The following is a 17,647-nucleotide window of genomic DNA, read 5'->3' as shown; positions in this document are numbered from 1 at the left end:
TAGGTAACTCTGTCCCACAACTCCTGATGTCCAATCTGTTCCACTACAAGGTCCTTCGTCAAAATTGTTTACAACTAACTGATAATCAAAGGCTTTTCTCAGCAGTTGAAATAAATGTAAATAATTAAAACAATTACATCTTTTAAAATATAATTAAATGATATAAATTCAGATTAACAGGTGTTCTTAAAGATTTGGAATTATTGGTTATCACCTCCTCTTTCAGTTGTTCCTCCGACTTTCCAACCCAAGCAACTTCTGGGTGAGTGTACACGACAGAGGGGACACAGTTATAGTCAATGTGAACAGCTCCTCCAGCCATGCCTTCCACACAGATTATCCCCTCATCTTCAGCTTTGTGAGCCAGCATAGGGCCTGGAATCACATCTCCAATGGCAAAGATGCTGTGGAAAGGAAGAGGCAACTCTCAACATGGGGCAGTTCCATACATTTCATATATCAACACCAGACAGGAAAGACACTTGATTCCTGGTTTGAACCACAGGACACGGAACTGAAATCCGCAAATGACACTGAAATTGACCTGGGCCATGCTTTGTTTTCACCTTTGTTCGTATGACCCCTGCAGGGGTGAAGACCCACTAGGCACCTTCACCTAAAGGGGTTGTTTGTGACAGCTCTCGTTGTCAAAGACCTTTTAAATTGTGTCTCAATCCTGCTAATAAACATTTAAAAACAATAAAGTGATGGAAATTATTTGTTAATTTCATTTTAAAATCTATCAGATTGATGTAATTGAGGCTGATATTAATGAACAAAAATCCTATTTTCCACACAAAGGAACCCTTGAAGATTGGAGAGTTGGCATCGTTTCCACTTTACTGAGGCTTGCTCCATTCCTGTTCGCCCCTCTTCCAATCTTACTGGCTTTAAACCCTTGCCAAATCCACATTGATTACTACCCCCATCGGACCTGCTCATGAACCTGTCTCCCTCTCATCATGTTACATTTGTTCAATATTCCATCACTTTGTCAATGTGTTCAAGCTATAATCCACAGTTCATTGGCCACAAAGCTCTGGCCTCAACGCAAATGCTCCTCCCACTCAAGGCATTTGTTTGAAAATTAGTTCATCTCTTTCTCCTATCCAAGTACCGACCAGAGATGACCTGAGATCAAATGAGATTGGGCGTTTTCAGGCTCGTAAGGCCGTAGGCTAGTTCGTCTCTTTCCAAATCCCTCTGATGCTGTTGGACTGCATTCCCATACCTGATACCTGACAGGAATTAACACACCAGAAATCTCATGGCCTGACAGGATGCTGCTTTCCCATTTCCAATGTGATCTGAGCCACAGCGAGCTGCTTTGCACAATCTGGAACCCATGGATTCTCCTTCTCAACCAGAGCCCACTATCCACTTGATTACTGCAGCAGATTTTTCATGGATCTGTACTTCAAGGATACAAACCTCACCCAGACATTATCCCAGAAAATTGTGGCCAAATGGAAAATCACCCACAGCTGATAGCAGGCGATGAAGGGTCCACGGCTCAGTGACAGTCTCATACAAATGCACACACACACACACACACACACACACACACACACACACACACACACACATATAGATGGTGACACACAGAACTGTGCATGGATTGGTGATGGTCACACATACAGGAAATGAGAGGCATAGATAGGGTGGACAACCAGCACTTTTTCCCCCCAGGGCAAGAGCAGCAAATACCAAAGAACATCTGTATAAAGCAGGGGTCTCAAGCTTGCGGCCTGCGGGCCAACTGCGGCCCTCGGGACAATAGTTTGTGGCCCCGCCTTAATATGAAAGTTTAATGTTAGTGCGGCCCGCGAGTTTGATATGATTGGCACTTTTCAGTGTTGTGTGCGGAGCTGAACGAACCTACCAATCACGGTGGGATATATTGCTCTCGGGGGCGGGACATCGGCTGGGCTTATTGCGAATATAAGCATATTTGTGTGCATTTTCTATTTGTCATTATATGCACGCGGCACATGCGCAATTTCCACGGCCGCTCCCGCTTCACGCGGTTCAGCGTCCAGTCTGAACCAGGAAGTTGTTGCTCAGCGGGACAGAAAAAGAAGCGGAAAAGACGCATCGGCTAAACACTGAAACTTCAACGCAACAGTGACACCAAGTGGAATTATATATATTATACATGTCTTTTTCAAAGCCTGCAGTGAAGAGAAAGGTTGGTGATGAGCACAGACAATTTCAGGAAAAGTGGGAAGTGCAATATTTCTTTGTTGAGCACAGGGGTATCCCGACGTGTCTTATTTGCACAGAGAAAGTTGCACTGCACAAAGAATACAATTTGAAACGTCATTACACAGCTAGACATGCTGAGGAGTATGCAAAATACCAAGGAGATGAGAGCCAACCGGGTTGTTAATCTTAAAACATGTCTAGTGAGGCAACAAGATTTCTTTAAGAAAGCAACCAAAGAGAATGATGCAGCAGTTGAAGCTAGCTACGTGGTTAGTGAGATGATTGTTAAAGCAGGAAAGCCATTCACAGAAGATGAATTTGTCAAAAAGTGCATATTACAGGCTGCAAGTATTGTCTGTCCAGAAAAGAAAGGTCAGTTTAGCAACATCAGCCTTTCTGCCAACACCGTGGCAGAGCGCATTTCTGACCTGTCAAGTGACGTTTATGATCAACTGTGTGAGAAAACAAAATGTTTCAGTGTATACTCAGTCGCTCTTGATGAGACCACAGACATCACCGACACTGCCCAGCTCGCAATCTATGTTTGTGGTGTTGATGACAATTTTGAAGTCACAGAGGAGTTGCTCACAGTAATTCCAATGCATGGCCAGACCATCGCTCAGGAGATATTTTACCAGCTGTGTGATGCCATTGAGAATGCCGGTTTGCCATGAAAGAGGTTTGTTGGAATAACAACCGATGGAGCGCCATCAATGACAGGGAGGAAAAATGGACTGGTGGCACTTGTTAAAAAAAAAACTGGAAGAGGAGAGTGTGGAGGAGGCCATTGCTCTGCACTGCATTATCCATCAGCAGGCTCTTTGCAGCAAATGCCTGAAGTTTGACAATGTGATGTCTGTCGTTATGAAATGCATCAACCAAATCAGATCCAAGAGCTTAAAGCACAGAAGTTTCCGTGCTTTTTTAGAGGAAATGGAGTCAGATTATGGGGATGTGCTCTACTTCACCGAGGTACGTTGGCTCAGCAGGGGAAACATAATGAAGAGGTTTTTTGAGTTGAGAGCGGAAGTGAAAACCTTCATGGAGAAAGATGGGGTTGCTGTTCCCGTGCTAAGTGATCCCAAATGGCTCATGGACTTAGCTTTTCTTGTTGATATTACACATGAGCTTAATGTACTGAACAAGAAGTTACAAGGCCAGGGGCAACTTGTCAGTGCTGCCTATGACAACGTGAGAGCATTCTCTGTGAAACTTATGTTATAGAAAGCCCAGCTTTCTCAGACAAATCTTTGCCATTTCCCAGAATGCAAGGCACTCATGGATTCTGGCACACCATTCAGTGGTGAGAAGTATGTGAATGTGATTTTGAAGCTACAGGAGGAATTTGATCACAGATTTGCAGACTTCAAGATGCACAGAGCCACATTTCAAATTTTTGTGGACCCCTTCTCCTTTGATGTGCAAGATGCCCCTCCTGTGCTTCAAATGGAGCTCATTGACCTGCAGTGCAACTCTGAACTCAAAACCAAGTTCAGGGAGGTGAGTGGAAAAGCAGACAAGCTTGGGCAATTTTTGAGAGAAATGCCCCCCCCCCCCCAGCTTCCCTGAGCTTTCCCGAATGTTCAAGTGGACCATGTGTCTTTTTGGGAGCACATACTTGTGCCAAAAGCTCTTCTCTACCTTGAACTTCAATAAGTCCAAGTACAGGTCCAGACTTACTGACGAGCATCTTCAAGCCCTACTGAGGGTCTCAACTGCCTCTTCCCTTAAGCTTCCTCTCGGCTATGCGAGAGGAAGCGCTGCCAGATCTCTAGCAGTAAGAAGTAGGCAGAAGAAGACATGTTCATAACAGTTTATGTTCAATGTTCCATTCATGTTCAGAAAGTTAAAGGTTAAAGAACTGTTAATACAGACATTTGAATCTGAATAATAATAATTACATTTCTCCAGTCAGCAACTATATATGGTTTCTTCAGTCTTCTATATCTGCTGTATTATTATTACTTCCATTTTATTTATTTATTTATTACTGATTGATTTTTTTTTCTTATGAATTGTTAATTTATTTATTTTTTCATCTTATTTTGTGTTAAAAAATAAAAATAAAGACATTTGATAACATTGGAATGTTTTTGTAAGAGCTTTTCTTGTGGAAAATCTGATGCGGCCCAGCCTCACCCAGACTCTACCTCCAGCGCCCCCGGGTAAATTGAGTTTGAGACCCCCTGGTATAAAGTGAAGTGAGGAAAGTTTAGGAGAAATGTCAGGAATAATTTTTTTTTTGCACCAAGAGGAATGGGTGCCTGGAGTGCATTGCCAGTGTTGGTGGTAGAGGCTGGTACAATAGGGAAATTTAAAAGAACACTATTCAGGCGCATGAATGAAAGAGAGCTATGAGGTAGGTGTAAAGGTTAAAACCTTATATTTTTGCTTCTTAGTAAGTCTATGACTATCCCTTTAAGGAATAAGAATTGTGTGTAGTGTTACTAGAGTTACCATGACGTTGTACGTCAGAATATCCGTGCAGACTCAGAGCTTGCTTTCATTCTTCGGAGAACCATGGAAGATACGTGAGCTCAAAATACTTTTCTTTGAATTCGTCTTAATCATCTCTTATTATAGTTTTATATCGTTATGTCTTTAAATATAACCGAATGCTTTGTTTATTCATCAATATGAAAATCTTGATGCAAAGTTATGCAAAATGTTTATCCATTTATATCACCAAATTAAAGCTACATAAAGCTGCATCTACAAAGTTTGGTTATTGGAGTGATAATATATTAATTTGGAATATCATCCTTATGTTTCTTTGAAGATAACTTGTCTTGAAATTGGAAAGTGTCGTCTATAGTCTAGAAGGTTTAGGTATTTTGAGTAGGGCTGTCATATTCTTTTTATCATCCATGGACGATACACACAGTCACACACACAGAAATGTTCATGGATTGTGATGGTCTTGCACACACATACATAGGAGCTATCCATGGCTTAGTGATGGTCACACACAAGCAGGAAATGTCCATAAAATGGTGACAGTCACAAACACAGGGGATCAGTCCATGGATGGCTGATGGAGACCATACATACGTGGCAACTATCCATAGCTTATTGATGGTCACACTCACATTGGAACTGTCCATGGATGGTGACGATCTCTCTCTTACAAATATAGGAACTGTCCATAGATTGGTATCATTCACACAGTCAGGTTCAGTCCATGGGTTGGTGACAGTCACACACACACAGGAAAAGTACATGGATTAATGATGGTCATATACTGTACAGATACACAGGAACTGACCTTGGATTGGTGACGGTCTTGCACGTATACACATGAATTGTCCATGGATTGGTGATGGTCTCTCACACACACAAGGGAACGGTTGATGGATTGGTGACAGTATCACACACACAAGAATTGTTTATGGATTGATGATGATCTCAAACACACACACACACACACACACACAGGAACTGTGCATGGAATTGGTGACGGTCTCTCTCACACACACACACACACACACACACACACACACACACACACACACACACAGGAACTGTGCATGGATTGGTGACAGTCAAACACACACACAGAGGAACTGTGCATGGATTGGTGACGGTCACACACACACACACACACACACACACACACAGAGGAACTGTGCATGGATTGATGACAGTCAAACACACACACACAGGAACTGTGCATGGATTGGCGACAGTCACACACACGGAGGGGCACTGCACATGGATTGGAGACGGTCTCAGAATAACATGTAGGTCTCCAAATCGCGGTCAGGATGTGGGAAGCAATTTTCTACCAGTTTTAAATTTAAATTTTTAACAGTTTAACACATACAGGCATGCAAGTAAGGCTGTGTTATTATGATTACCAGGGACCTCAGTATCCAGGTACACTCAAAGTTAGACTTGCGCTGGATCCCAAGAGAAGGAATTTGTGGAAAGCCAACGAGATGGTCGAGCCACGATGAAAAGATGGAAAATTCTGGTGTCAGTGCCGTTCATTGAACTGGATTGGATTAGGAGGCAGTTGTTGCAATATGATAGAATTCGTTCCGCAGTTTGCGAGGCAGTAGCTAAAGTTAGATGTGTTGGTGTTATAACTACCATGGCATGAAAGAGGAAGTGGCCAAAGTTGATGGATAGGGACCTGAGCAGGGAAGATGAACGCCAGGAGCTTCTGGAAAGAATGTGGAAGATGCAGGAGTGATTCATCACAAAGAAGCAGAAACATACGTAGAGGAAGCTCAGGCAACTGTGGCTGACAAGAGAAGTCAAAGGTAGCGTAACAGCAAAAGGTAAAGGTAGAGCAGGCAGTACTGCCATAATTAGTGGGAAGCCGGAGGATTGGGTAGCTTTTAAAAACTACCAGAAGGTAACTAAGCAAATATAAAGGAGAAGCAAGAGTGGACTGCTGGAAAATGACACTGGACAAGTGGTAACAGGGATCAAAAAAAGGCAGATGACCTGAGTGGCACGATTAGTGAGGTGGTTAGCGCAATGCTGTTACAGCATCAGGGACTGTCTGTAAGGAGTTTGTACATTCTCCCTGTGTTCTGCATGGGTTTCCTTGGGGTGGGGGGAGATTCTGCTTTCCTTCCATTGCTCACTCCCGAGTTTTGAAAAAGTTAGCCAAAAAGATTGTGAATGCATTGGTAATGATCCTTTAAGAATCACTAGAGTTGGGCATGGCACCAGAGGACTGAAAAATTGCAAATGTCACTCCTAAGAGTGACAACTATAGGCTGGTTAGCCTGACTTCAGTGGTAGGCAAGATTCCAGAGATCATTATTAAGGATGAGGTTTCAGGGTAGTTGAAAGCAAAAATAGGCCAAAGTCAGCACAGTTTCCTTCAGTGGCTATCTTGTTTGAGAAATCTGTTGGAGTTCTTTGAGGAAGTATGAACAGGGGTTTTTGATATACATTTTAACGATATAGCACAGCGGAAATGCCTTCTGGCCCATGAATCCTGTGCCATCCAATTAAACCTAACTAGCTTACGAACCCCATACATTTTGGAGGGTGGGAGGAAATTAGAGCATCTGGAGAAAATCACGCAGGTCAAAGTGAGATTGTACAAACTCAGATTTCAGATTTATTGTCAAGACTACCAAATGTTAAGCACCAAAGCCTGGTGAACTTTGTTAATGCTAACTTCTTTGCACAGTACAAGAATTCCCTGCAACCAATGAGATTGGACTGTGATCCAAATAACTTTTCTAAGCTTATATACACATTACATACACCTGCGCTTAGTATTAGAGGGGGGGATTAAGTAGATTAAGTAAGTAGGTGAAGTTTAATTCTGTTTTCTTATTCAATTATAATTAAAAACTGTGTTGTGGTGCATATCTATTGCTGCTAGTTTTTGGGGTCCTCTGGTACGTCCAAAGCTTCCAGAGCTCTAGAACAAGGGACACAGACTTGAGTCCAGGATGAGCTGGGAAGAAATTTCTTCAGCCAAAGGGTAGTGAACCTTTGGAACTTTCTGACTCAGAGGACCATGGAGGCTCACTCAACAAGTATTCACAACAGAGTTGGGAGGATTACAAGAAAGTCAGCTGAGGTAGATTGCATAGACAAGCAAATGGCTCAATGGCCCACTCCTGCTCTGCGAGGAGATTGAGTTCAACAGCCATGAGGTCACATTGGAACTTTATAAAATTCTGCTCAGGTTACACTTGGGAGTATTGTGTACAGTTCTGGTTGCCTCATTACAGGAAGGATGAAGATGCTTTCTAGAAGATGTTGCCTGGATTGGAAAACGTCATATGAAGCATGGTTGATAGGTCGGTGGAGTGATGAGGGCTGATAGATGACTTAATAGAGGTATACAAGATTGTGAGGTGAACAGCCAGCTCCTTTTACCTGAGGTGACAACAGCAAACACCAGAGGACATCCACTTATGTTTTTATACACAGAAAATGGTGAGTGTCTGGAATACATTGCTGGGGATGGTGGTGGAGGCTGGTACAATAGGGGCAAAAAAAATAGAGGCTATGGTGTGTAGTAGGGAAGGGTTAGATTGTTGTGGAGTAGGTCTCCATTGGTCACTGAAGGACCAGTGCTGAACTGCAACGTTTAATGTTTTTATAACAGCAAGACATTGTCACCCATTGAAGCTGATCACCGGGCCTACTTACTGAACCTTGTGCCCAAGTGATTGAACTGACCACTCAAACAACACCCCAAATTCTGAAGAACCCCTGCACTCATCATGGGAAAATGCATGCTCACCTACTCAAGCACCTTGAGCTCAGGGAGACAGTGATCTCCTAAAGACAATGTTTCTGGAATTGTCTGGTGTATGGTTAGTGATACCACTACTACTTTGGGACTTACTTTGGGATCTTTGTTTGGAATAGGTTGTTGACCTGGATCCGACCTTTCTTGTCAAGTTCAATTCCCATCTCCTGCAATCCCAGGTTTTCCGTAAAAGGCCGCCGCCCAATGCTGACCAGCAAAACATCACATGTGAGCACATCCGCCTTTCCACCAGTGGCAGCCTCAAAGCTGGAGAGAGACATGACACTAAATCAGAAACATCTGAGTTACAGTGATGACCTCATGGTCCAAAACCACCCAACCCTTACTGCATACTCACACAACATCAATCTTCCCATCAGGTCGCTTTGTTGCTGCAGTTACTTTCGTGTTAAGTTTGAACTTTAGACCTTGTTTCTGAAGAATGCGCTGAAAGTTCTTTGAGATCTCCATGTCAATCCCGATTCCTCCAACGTGTCCCAGGAACTCAACAGCTGTCACTTCAGAACCCAGCCGCTGCCACACGGAGCCCTGCAGACAACTGAGGATTACAGCTCTGACATCTCGTGCCAGCGCACGTGCTAATTCATTGCTGTGGCTGAGCAGAACACAGTGACAACACCGCTTCACCTCACTCTCCTCCGTTTGAAAAGGCATCAGCAGGTTGGGGAATTGGTCACAGCTGGCTTGGAATTAAGCAGCAAATTTGCCAGGTCAAATAAGGTTTCATAGCAGGGGATTTTATCTCACCAAAGGTTGACTGCGAAACTTGAAATGCACAAGGTTCAGACGGAATGGAATTTGTAAAATCCTTTCAGGAATGTTCTCTCCTGCAACATATTGTACCAGCCTCCACCACCAATGATTCTAGCCACCCACTATTTTTTGTGTAAAAAAAACCTTGCCTTTGACATCTCCCCTAACACTCATGGGAAAGGTGCTGGGTGTCCACCCTGTCTAAGCCCCTCACAATCTTTCATTCATCATTGCTCCACAAATCTATCAACCATACTTCATACGACTTGTTCACCAATCCAGATAACATTCAGGTACCGGTAAATCTCTGCATCCTCTCCAAAGCAGTTACACCCTTCCTGTAATGAGGCGACCAGAACTGTATGCAATACTCCAAGTGTGGTCTGAGAGGAGTTTTATAAAGCTCCAACATAACCTCATGACTGTTGAACTCAGTCTTCAAGTAGCAGAGGTAGTAGTGGGCCATTGAGCCATTTGCATGTCTGTGTAATCATTGTCTGTCTCCACCTCAGCCGACTTTCCTCTTCTCTTCCCATTTCACCACCAGTAAAGATCTTCCAACCTCTGTTGTGAATACTTGTTGAGTATACCAGGAGGAGTTTCAGGAACTGAGGAGTAAGCTAAAAAACAAAATGAGGAGGGCAAGAAAAGAGGACAGTGGACAGCTCTGGCAGATAACATTAAGGATAATCCCAAGAGATTTTATGTACATAAAGGGAAATATGTAACCAGAAAAAAAATGAAGCCACGCTGGAATCAACTCAGCCACAGAAGATGGTCATGGTTCTCATAGAATGCTTCTCCTCGGTTTTTACTTTGGAGCAAGACATGAGTGGGGAACTGGGTACAATCAATGATAGTGTGCTGACAACAGTCAAGATTACAGTTGAAGAGGTGCTGAAAGGGGGGCGTGGCAAGATGGCGTAAAGGGCAGACGTGCGGTCCTAATCCTCCTCAGCCAGTTTTTTTTAAACACCTGTTTTTAAACTTTAAGTATAAAAATGTTTTATTTTTACTTCTAAGTACATTATTTGTCTATAATGGCAGCTAATATTAAAAAACCTAAGACTCAATTACAGTAAAAAACTACTTTTTAAAAGTGCTGAAGAACTGAGGCCTACCTGTCCAGTTGGAACCACGGAGTTGCCGTCTGGAACCTCCAAGCCACAGAGAACTCCAGCTAGATTGAGTATTACGCCGGTGCCGGTCTTGTCTCTGCAAGATGGCGCCAGCTTGCTAACGAGATCAGCTGACGTTGACCCGCGCATTCGCAATGTCGGGCGCGTGGGTGACCTGACTGAGAAGAGAGCCCTTGAACCTGCGCTGCCGAGGGGGGAGTTGAGGGCGCGCAGGATGGTGTTGGAGACTGCTCCTGCGCAGCCTCTGGTCTTGCCGGGCATGCGCAGTGCCTCCAGGGTCCGCGATTTGCTGGAACATTTGTGGTCTGCGGGGGGGGGGGCCTGACCGGCGGCACCCCGATGTGGTCGGGTGCCGTCGTCGGGTGTACAGTCCCGCAGCCGCACAGGAAAAGGCCTGACAACAGTGAAACAAGAAGAAGACTTACCTATAATGGCCAGTTCACAGGAACAATTGGAGGAGGAGTTTGTAGAAGGTAGACCTCAAGATGTGGCACTGGAATCTGGATTGAACTCTATTTTTACTGTTCTGGAAGGGATTGTCTATCATATGGATAATATGTCTCAACAAATGACTCAAGTAACAACTACAATGTTTAATATGTCTGAAGATATATCTACATTTAAGAGAGATGTTAATAAATGCCTTACTTCAGTGGAAAATTTTTAAAAATTGAGACAGCCTTTTCTGAATGTAAAGAGCAAGTTGTGCGTAATAAGGATAAAATAGAGAAAGTGGAAGATTTGTTTATGGATTGGGGAATCCAGAAGAGAGATTTATTGAAAAAGATTGATTCACTGGAAAATCAAAGTCGGAGAAATAATGTAAAAATTGTGGGCCTTCCAGAAGATATTGAGGGAGCAGATCCAATAAAATGTTTTAAGGACTGAATCCCCGAGATGTTGGGTAAAGAGTTCTTTCCGGGTGGTTTAGTATTGGAGAGGGCACTTAGAGCTCTAAGGAAGAAACCATTACCAGGACAGCCATCACGAGCAGTTTTAATTCGGTGCCTGAATTATCTCGAGAAATGATTTTGCGGTTGGAGGTACAGAAGGGAAGACAAAGTCAAACCCAATGATGAGCCAGAATAATAGGTTTCCTTTATGCAGATTTGAATCAAGAAATTATTAGACGTCGACAGGAGTTTAATTCGGCCAAAGATGTGTTGTGGCGGAAAGGATATAAATTTGCTTTTCGATACCCTGCTATGTTGAAGGTTTTTTATGCCAATTATCAATCTCAATTTTTTTGAGAATGATCATGACGCATTGGTTTTTGCTAATTCGTTACCGGATCTAAGTGGTCAGGGAAGAGTCTCGCAGTCGTCGCCTAAAGGAAGGGCCAATGGAAATGGAAATGGACAGAATGAGAAAAATGGGAAGAGGCTTCGACACATAGTCTTATTGACATTGCAGATCTGAACCAGTCATTGGGACTGGAGTCGTTGGGTTGAATATTTTTATGACATTGAACTGTATTATTATATTTATTGTTTTTCTGGCTGGGGGTGGGGAGGTGGATGGCACTGAAATCTTTGATAATCATCTGCCACTGGTGGGGTTTACCACACCCAGTTTTTAGGGCGTAACTGCCTTTGGGTTTTTTCCCTCTTTTTTTTGGGGGGGGGGAAATTAATTATATTCCTTTTTATATAAACTTTTTATATAATATTAGGGGAGGGAGAGTGAGTTTTGTTTATTAGCAGGAGAGCGATCTTTTGTATTAAATGATTATATTGTTAGTTTGTTAAGATGTCTAGTTTGAAATTTGCAACTTTTAATGTTCAGGGATTAAATAATCCAATTAGGTGAAAGAGAGTTTTAGCTTATATTAAGAAAATGAAAACTGATATTGATTTCTTACAAGAAATATATTTGACCAAAAAAAGAGCATTTGAAATTGAAAAGAGATTGGTTGGTCATGTGTTTTTTTCTTCATTTGACTCCAAGGCAAAAGGTGTAGCGATTTTAGTTCATAAGAATTTATCTTTTGAGCTGCATTCTCTGGAGGTGAATGCTGGGAGGGTTTTAAAAGCGGACTGTAAAATCTTTAACAAACTTTGGTATTTACTTAATATCTATGCACCTAATGTGGATGATGAATGCTTTATTTTAGACACTTTTTTGTCATTAAGTCAAGCTAATGAAAATATTTTAGTGGGGGGTGGGGGAATTTCAATTGTGTTTTGGATCGTTTGATGGATAAATCTCCAAAATACATTAGGAAATCAAAGATGGCGATACAAATTGGGGCTTTAATGAAAGATTTAAATTTGGTAGATATTTGGAGAAGGGTTAAACTTACAGAGAAAGATTTTTCTTTTCATTCTTCTCAACATGATTCATTTTCCAGAATAGATATTTTTTTAATATCGGCACATTTACAAGAAAAAGTATTGCAGGCAGAATATAAGAGTAGAGTTATATCAGATCATTCTTTATTATTTTTTTCCTATAAAAGTTCAGAGGTAGTTCGTTTATCCTATAGATGGAGATTTAATACAATGTTGTTGAAAAAACCTGAGTTTGTTACTTTTGTTAAGGAACAGATTGGTTTTTCTTAACTGAAAATGCTAATTCAGTGAAAAGTCATTTTGTGTTATGGGATGCGTTAAAAGCTTACTTAAGAGGGCAAATAATTAGTTATAGCACTAAAGTTAAGAAAGGGTATATGGCTGAAAGTCTTAAATTAGAGAAGCAAATTGATGAACTGGAGAAGGAATTTCAGAAGAGAGTGACAGAAGATCAGAAAATAGCTTTGACTAAATTGAAACTGCGATATAATACGTTACAGACTTATCAATTTGAATGTTTACTTAATAGAGCTGAACAACGATATTATGAGTGGGGGTGAGAAGGCACATAAAGTACTTGCATGGCAGTTAAAGAAGGAACAGACCTCACGGGTTATTAATGTTGTTAAAAAGAATTCAACAGATACCTATAAACCTCAGGAATTCAATGACCAGTTTTATTCATTTTCTAAAAAATTATATACTTCTGAGGGGAGACCGGATAATGGATCTATTGATTCTTTTTTATCTACATTAACGTTATCAGTATTAGAAGAAGAGGATATTATAGATTTGAAAGCTCTGTTTACAGATCTAGAAATGAAGACAGCTATGTTGGAAATGGCAAGTCACCAGGTGATGACGGGTTTTCGGTGGAATTTTATAAAGTTTTTTTATGAAGATTTATCTTTGGTGTTTGATGAGGTATTACAACAAGTGACTGAACATTATGAGTTAACAGAATCTTGTTCCAGTGCTCTGATTACTGTAATTCCAAAGAAAGAGAGATCCGTTAAAGGTGTCTTTGTATAGACCTATTTCTTTATTGAATATGGATTATAAAATAATAGCTAAAATGTTAGCAAATCGACTTGCTAAATATTTGCCTAAATTGATACATGTAGACCAAACAGGTTTTATTAAAAATAGACATGCTTCAGATAATATTCTTCAATTAATTAGTTTGGTTAATGCATATCGGTACTTGATGTGGAAAAAACTTTTGATAGAGTCGAATGGGATTTTTTAATTTAAGCTTTTTTGGAGGTTTAAATTTGGCCCTTTTTTTATTGGTTAAAGCTTTATATACAAACCCGATTGCTAGGGTGGTGACAAATGGACAAGTTTCATCGTCGTTTAAATTGACACGTTCTACCCGACAAGATTGTCCATTGTCACCAGCCCTGTTTGCATTGGCAATTGAACCATTAGCTCAATTAATCAGGCAAATTGAACAGATACAAGGGATGAGAGTTATGGATGAAGAGTATAAGATTAATTTATTTGCAGACGATGTTTTGATATATTTAACAAACCCAGAACAATCTTTGCCACATTTACGGAAATGTTTATTACAGTACGGATTATTATCTGGATATAAAGTTAATTGGGATAAAAGTGAAATTCTACTGGTTGGTGAAGGAGATTATTCAGTATATAAAAATGTTATTAATTTGAAATGGTCAGATAAAATTAAATATTTAGGAATAATTGTGAATACTGAGTATCAATCTTTATATAAATTAAATTATGTTCCATTACTGAAAAAGATTAAAGTAGTCTTAATTAAGTGGAAGGACCTTCCGTTAACTCTAATTGGTCAGGTTAATTGCATTAAAATGAATATTTCTCCACGTATTCAATATTTGTTTCAATCAATACCATGATTTCTTACAAAGAACTTTTTTCAGGATTTAAATAAAGTCACTAGGGAATTTTTATGGAAAGGTAAATTACCAAGGGTAGCATTAAATAAACTTACTTGGAAGTATGCATTAGGTGGATTACAATGAACTCACCTTCAGAACTATTATGAAGCAGCCCAGTTTAAATTTATTAGTGGTTTGATGGATCTGGATTGGCCTCCAAGTTGGGCTAAAATTCAGATGGCAGGTATTTCTGAAATTGCAATGCATCAATTTGTATTTCGGTGGAATATTAATTTGTTAATATGCCGATATTAAAACATTTATTGATGTTATGGACAAAAAAAAAGATTATAGGATCAAAAGGTAAATTGTCTATTTTAATGCCATTATATAATAATCAGCTTATTCCTTTTTCAATATTTAATAGTCATTTAAAGAGTTGGGATTCTAAGGATAACTCTCATAACATTACAGGATTGCTTTGTAGAGAGACAGCTTCTTTCTTTTAATCAAATGAAAGAACGTTTTAATATTGCAGAAAATTCTTTATTTGCTCATTATGAAATTTGATCTTTGGTGAAAAATATGTATGGTAGAGAGATGATTTTACCTGTATTGTCGGAATTCGAATCAGATTTCTGTTTTAGATGTGGTACGTGTGTTGGTACTTTTTTACATGCTGTTTGGTCCTGTACAACCATTTTGGGAAGAAATTAAGCTAATTTTGGAAAAATTGTATAAGTTTAAGTTACCATCAGATCCATCCATTTTTTTATTGGGTTATGTGATTCCTTTAAAGGGATTGGGGTTGGATAAATTTCAAATTGCATTTGTATATTTAGCATTGTCCAAAATGTGTAGCAAGTACATGGAAAGATAATATAATGATTAACATAATGCGGTGAAAGCTTGCATTGTTATGGAAAAAATTACATATAATCTGGATGACAATTTTTTTTTGTTAATAAGTGGTTACCATATTTGGAATATGCATTTAGATGTACTTTGATTTATCTTATTTTTAGTTTTTCTTTATATATTTTTGGCTCTCCTTAAGAGAACTGGCTGAAGGGGTGGGGGGATGGGTGAGGATTTAATTTTGATATTTTTTTTCTCTTTTTTTTATATATATAAAAATGTTGTTACTGTTTGTATTTTGTACTGTTACTAACAATTTTTCAAATAAGTAAAGATTTTTTTTAAAAAGAAGAGGTGCTGAAGGTCCTGATGCATACAAAGGTAGACAAATCTCCTGGACCTGATCAGATGTATCCAAGGGCACAGTGGGAAGCTGGATTGGATTTATGAGTCGTTATTAAGCACCATAAGTGACTGGAGGGGAACAAATGTTATGCCTCAATTCAAGTAAGGCTGCAATGAAAAGCCTGGGAACTACACCTAGTGAGCCTAACATGTGTGGTCAGTTGGTTACTGCAGAGTATTCTGAGGGAGAAGATACATATGATCTGATCAGAAATAGTCAGCAGTGTTTTTTTAACTGGGTGGTCATGTCTCATATATCTAATATAGAGTTTTTTTTTAAGAAGATGTGACCAAGTTTGACAAGGGCAGAGCTGTAGATGTGTATATGGATTTCGGCAAGGCATTCAATAAGGTTCCACGTGGTTGGTTGCTCTGCAGAGTTAGATCAATAGGATCCAAGGTACAATACCAGAATGAATAGAAAAAAGCAGAATGTTGCTTTTCAGACTTGAGACCTGTGACTAGTGGTGTGCCACAGGGTTTGATGTTGGGCCCATTGCTATTTGTAATCTGTATCAATGGATTACATGAAATCATACATGGCAAGACGAACAAGTTTACAGATGACACTAAAGTGTCTGGTATTGTAGATAGTTGCCAAAGATTGGAGCAAAACCTTGATTGGTCAGGCAGGTAAGCAGAGGAATGGTTGATGGAATTGAATACAGAGAAATGTGAGATGTTGTATTTTGGAAGGTCGAATATGGGTAGGATCTATAGTGAATGCTAGGGATTGAGTGGTGTCACAGGTAGTATTGTCAAAAGGTCTTTTGGCACATTGGTCTTCATCAGTCAGAGTATTGCATAAGAAGTTTGGAAGTTATGTAGCAGTTATACAAGATGTTGGTGAGGACAATTTTGGAGTATTACATTCAGCTTTGGAGACCATAATATAGGCACAGTGTTGTCAAGCTGCAGAAAAAAATCACGAGGATATTGCCAGGACTCAGAGGTCTAGGCTACAGAGAGAGGTTATATAGGACAGCCTTTATTACTTGGGAGTACAGGAGGATAAGGGGTGATCTATCAGAGGTATACAAAACCACGAGAGGAACAGGTGGGTGAACGCAGTCTTTTGCCACAGTAGGGGAAATCAGTAACCAGAGGACATAGGTTTAAAATGAGGAGGTAGAGATTTAACAGGAACCTGAGAGGCAACTTTTATTTTAAACACAGAGGCAAATTAGGCCAAAGAGTCTGGTTCCACGTGATACGATTCACACTCATCCAACCCTATCCATGCATCCAATTTTTTGTGAACTTTGCAATTCCATGACTCTGAACATGAAGTCAGTCGAGACAAGTGAACAGAATGCTTGGCAGTGAATGAAAACAATTTATTTGAGGTACAAAGAAATTGGTGAGGAAGGACAAATTGCTTACATCACCCAGACTGGAGACTTAAATGCAGGTGTTTCTGTCCAAATAATCAAGCTTTCAAAAAATCTTCCTTCCCTTCCAGAAGGATGAAGAGAATCATATTTCAGTGGAAGAACAATAAATACAAGATGGGAGGATGCAGGAAATGTTTCTCCATGGCAGAGCAATTGAAAGCAAAGGGCAGGGGATGGAAGATTTGGAAGGAATCGAAGAAAAGGTTCTCCCAGAGAGATGAGGGAATCTGGAACACACTGCCTGAGGGGGTGGTGGGGGCAGAGCTGTTTAAGAAGCATCTGGGTGATCATTACAATTGGCCAAGGCAGAGGAGACGATGGACATAGAACTGGCAGGGACATAGAACTGGTATTTAGCATGAACATGATGGGCTCAAGGCTTCTGTTTTTATCAATGACTAACATTTTATGGTGCCAGATAATTGGCAATAGAAATATTTTTGAATGGAAGATAGCATTCTATGATCTGGAATTCATTGCT

At 40.3% G+C, this 17,647-nt stretch overlaps 1 protein-coding gene across 1 annotated transcript in view; it reads right to left on the bottom strand.

The window, feature by feature from the left end:
- Positions 1–17,647, bottom strand: part of dldh (dihydrolipoamide dehydrogenase) — a 65,822-nt gene that overhangs the window by 18,955 nt on the left and 29,220 nt on the right. Inside the window, exons 9-11 of the mRNA XM_069908207.1 lie at positions 8,796–8,986; positions 8,534–8,704; positions 215–404 (exon numbers count right to left, since the gene is read on the bottom strand). Coding sequence (XP_069764308.1) covers positions 215–404; positions 8,534–8,704; positions 8,796–8,986 — 552 coding nt within the window. The remainder of the gene's footprint in view (positions 1–214; positions 405–8,533; positions 8,705–8,795; positions 8,987–17,647) is intronic.

This window comes from Narcine bancroftii, chromosome 13 (genome assembly GCF_036971445.1).
Source record: "Narcine bancroftii isolate sNarBan1 chromosome 13, sNarBan1.hap1, whole genome shotgun sequence".
NCBI lineage: Eukaryota > Metazoa > Chordata > Chondrichthyes > Torpediniformes > Narcinidae > Narcine > Narcine bancroftii.
The sequence above is the reverse complement of the archived record's forward strand: the minus strand, read 5'-3'. Positions and strand labels throughout refer to the sequence as shown.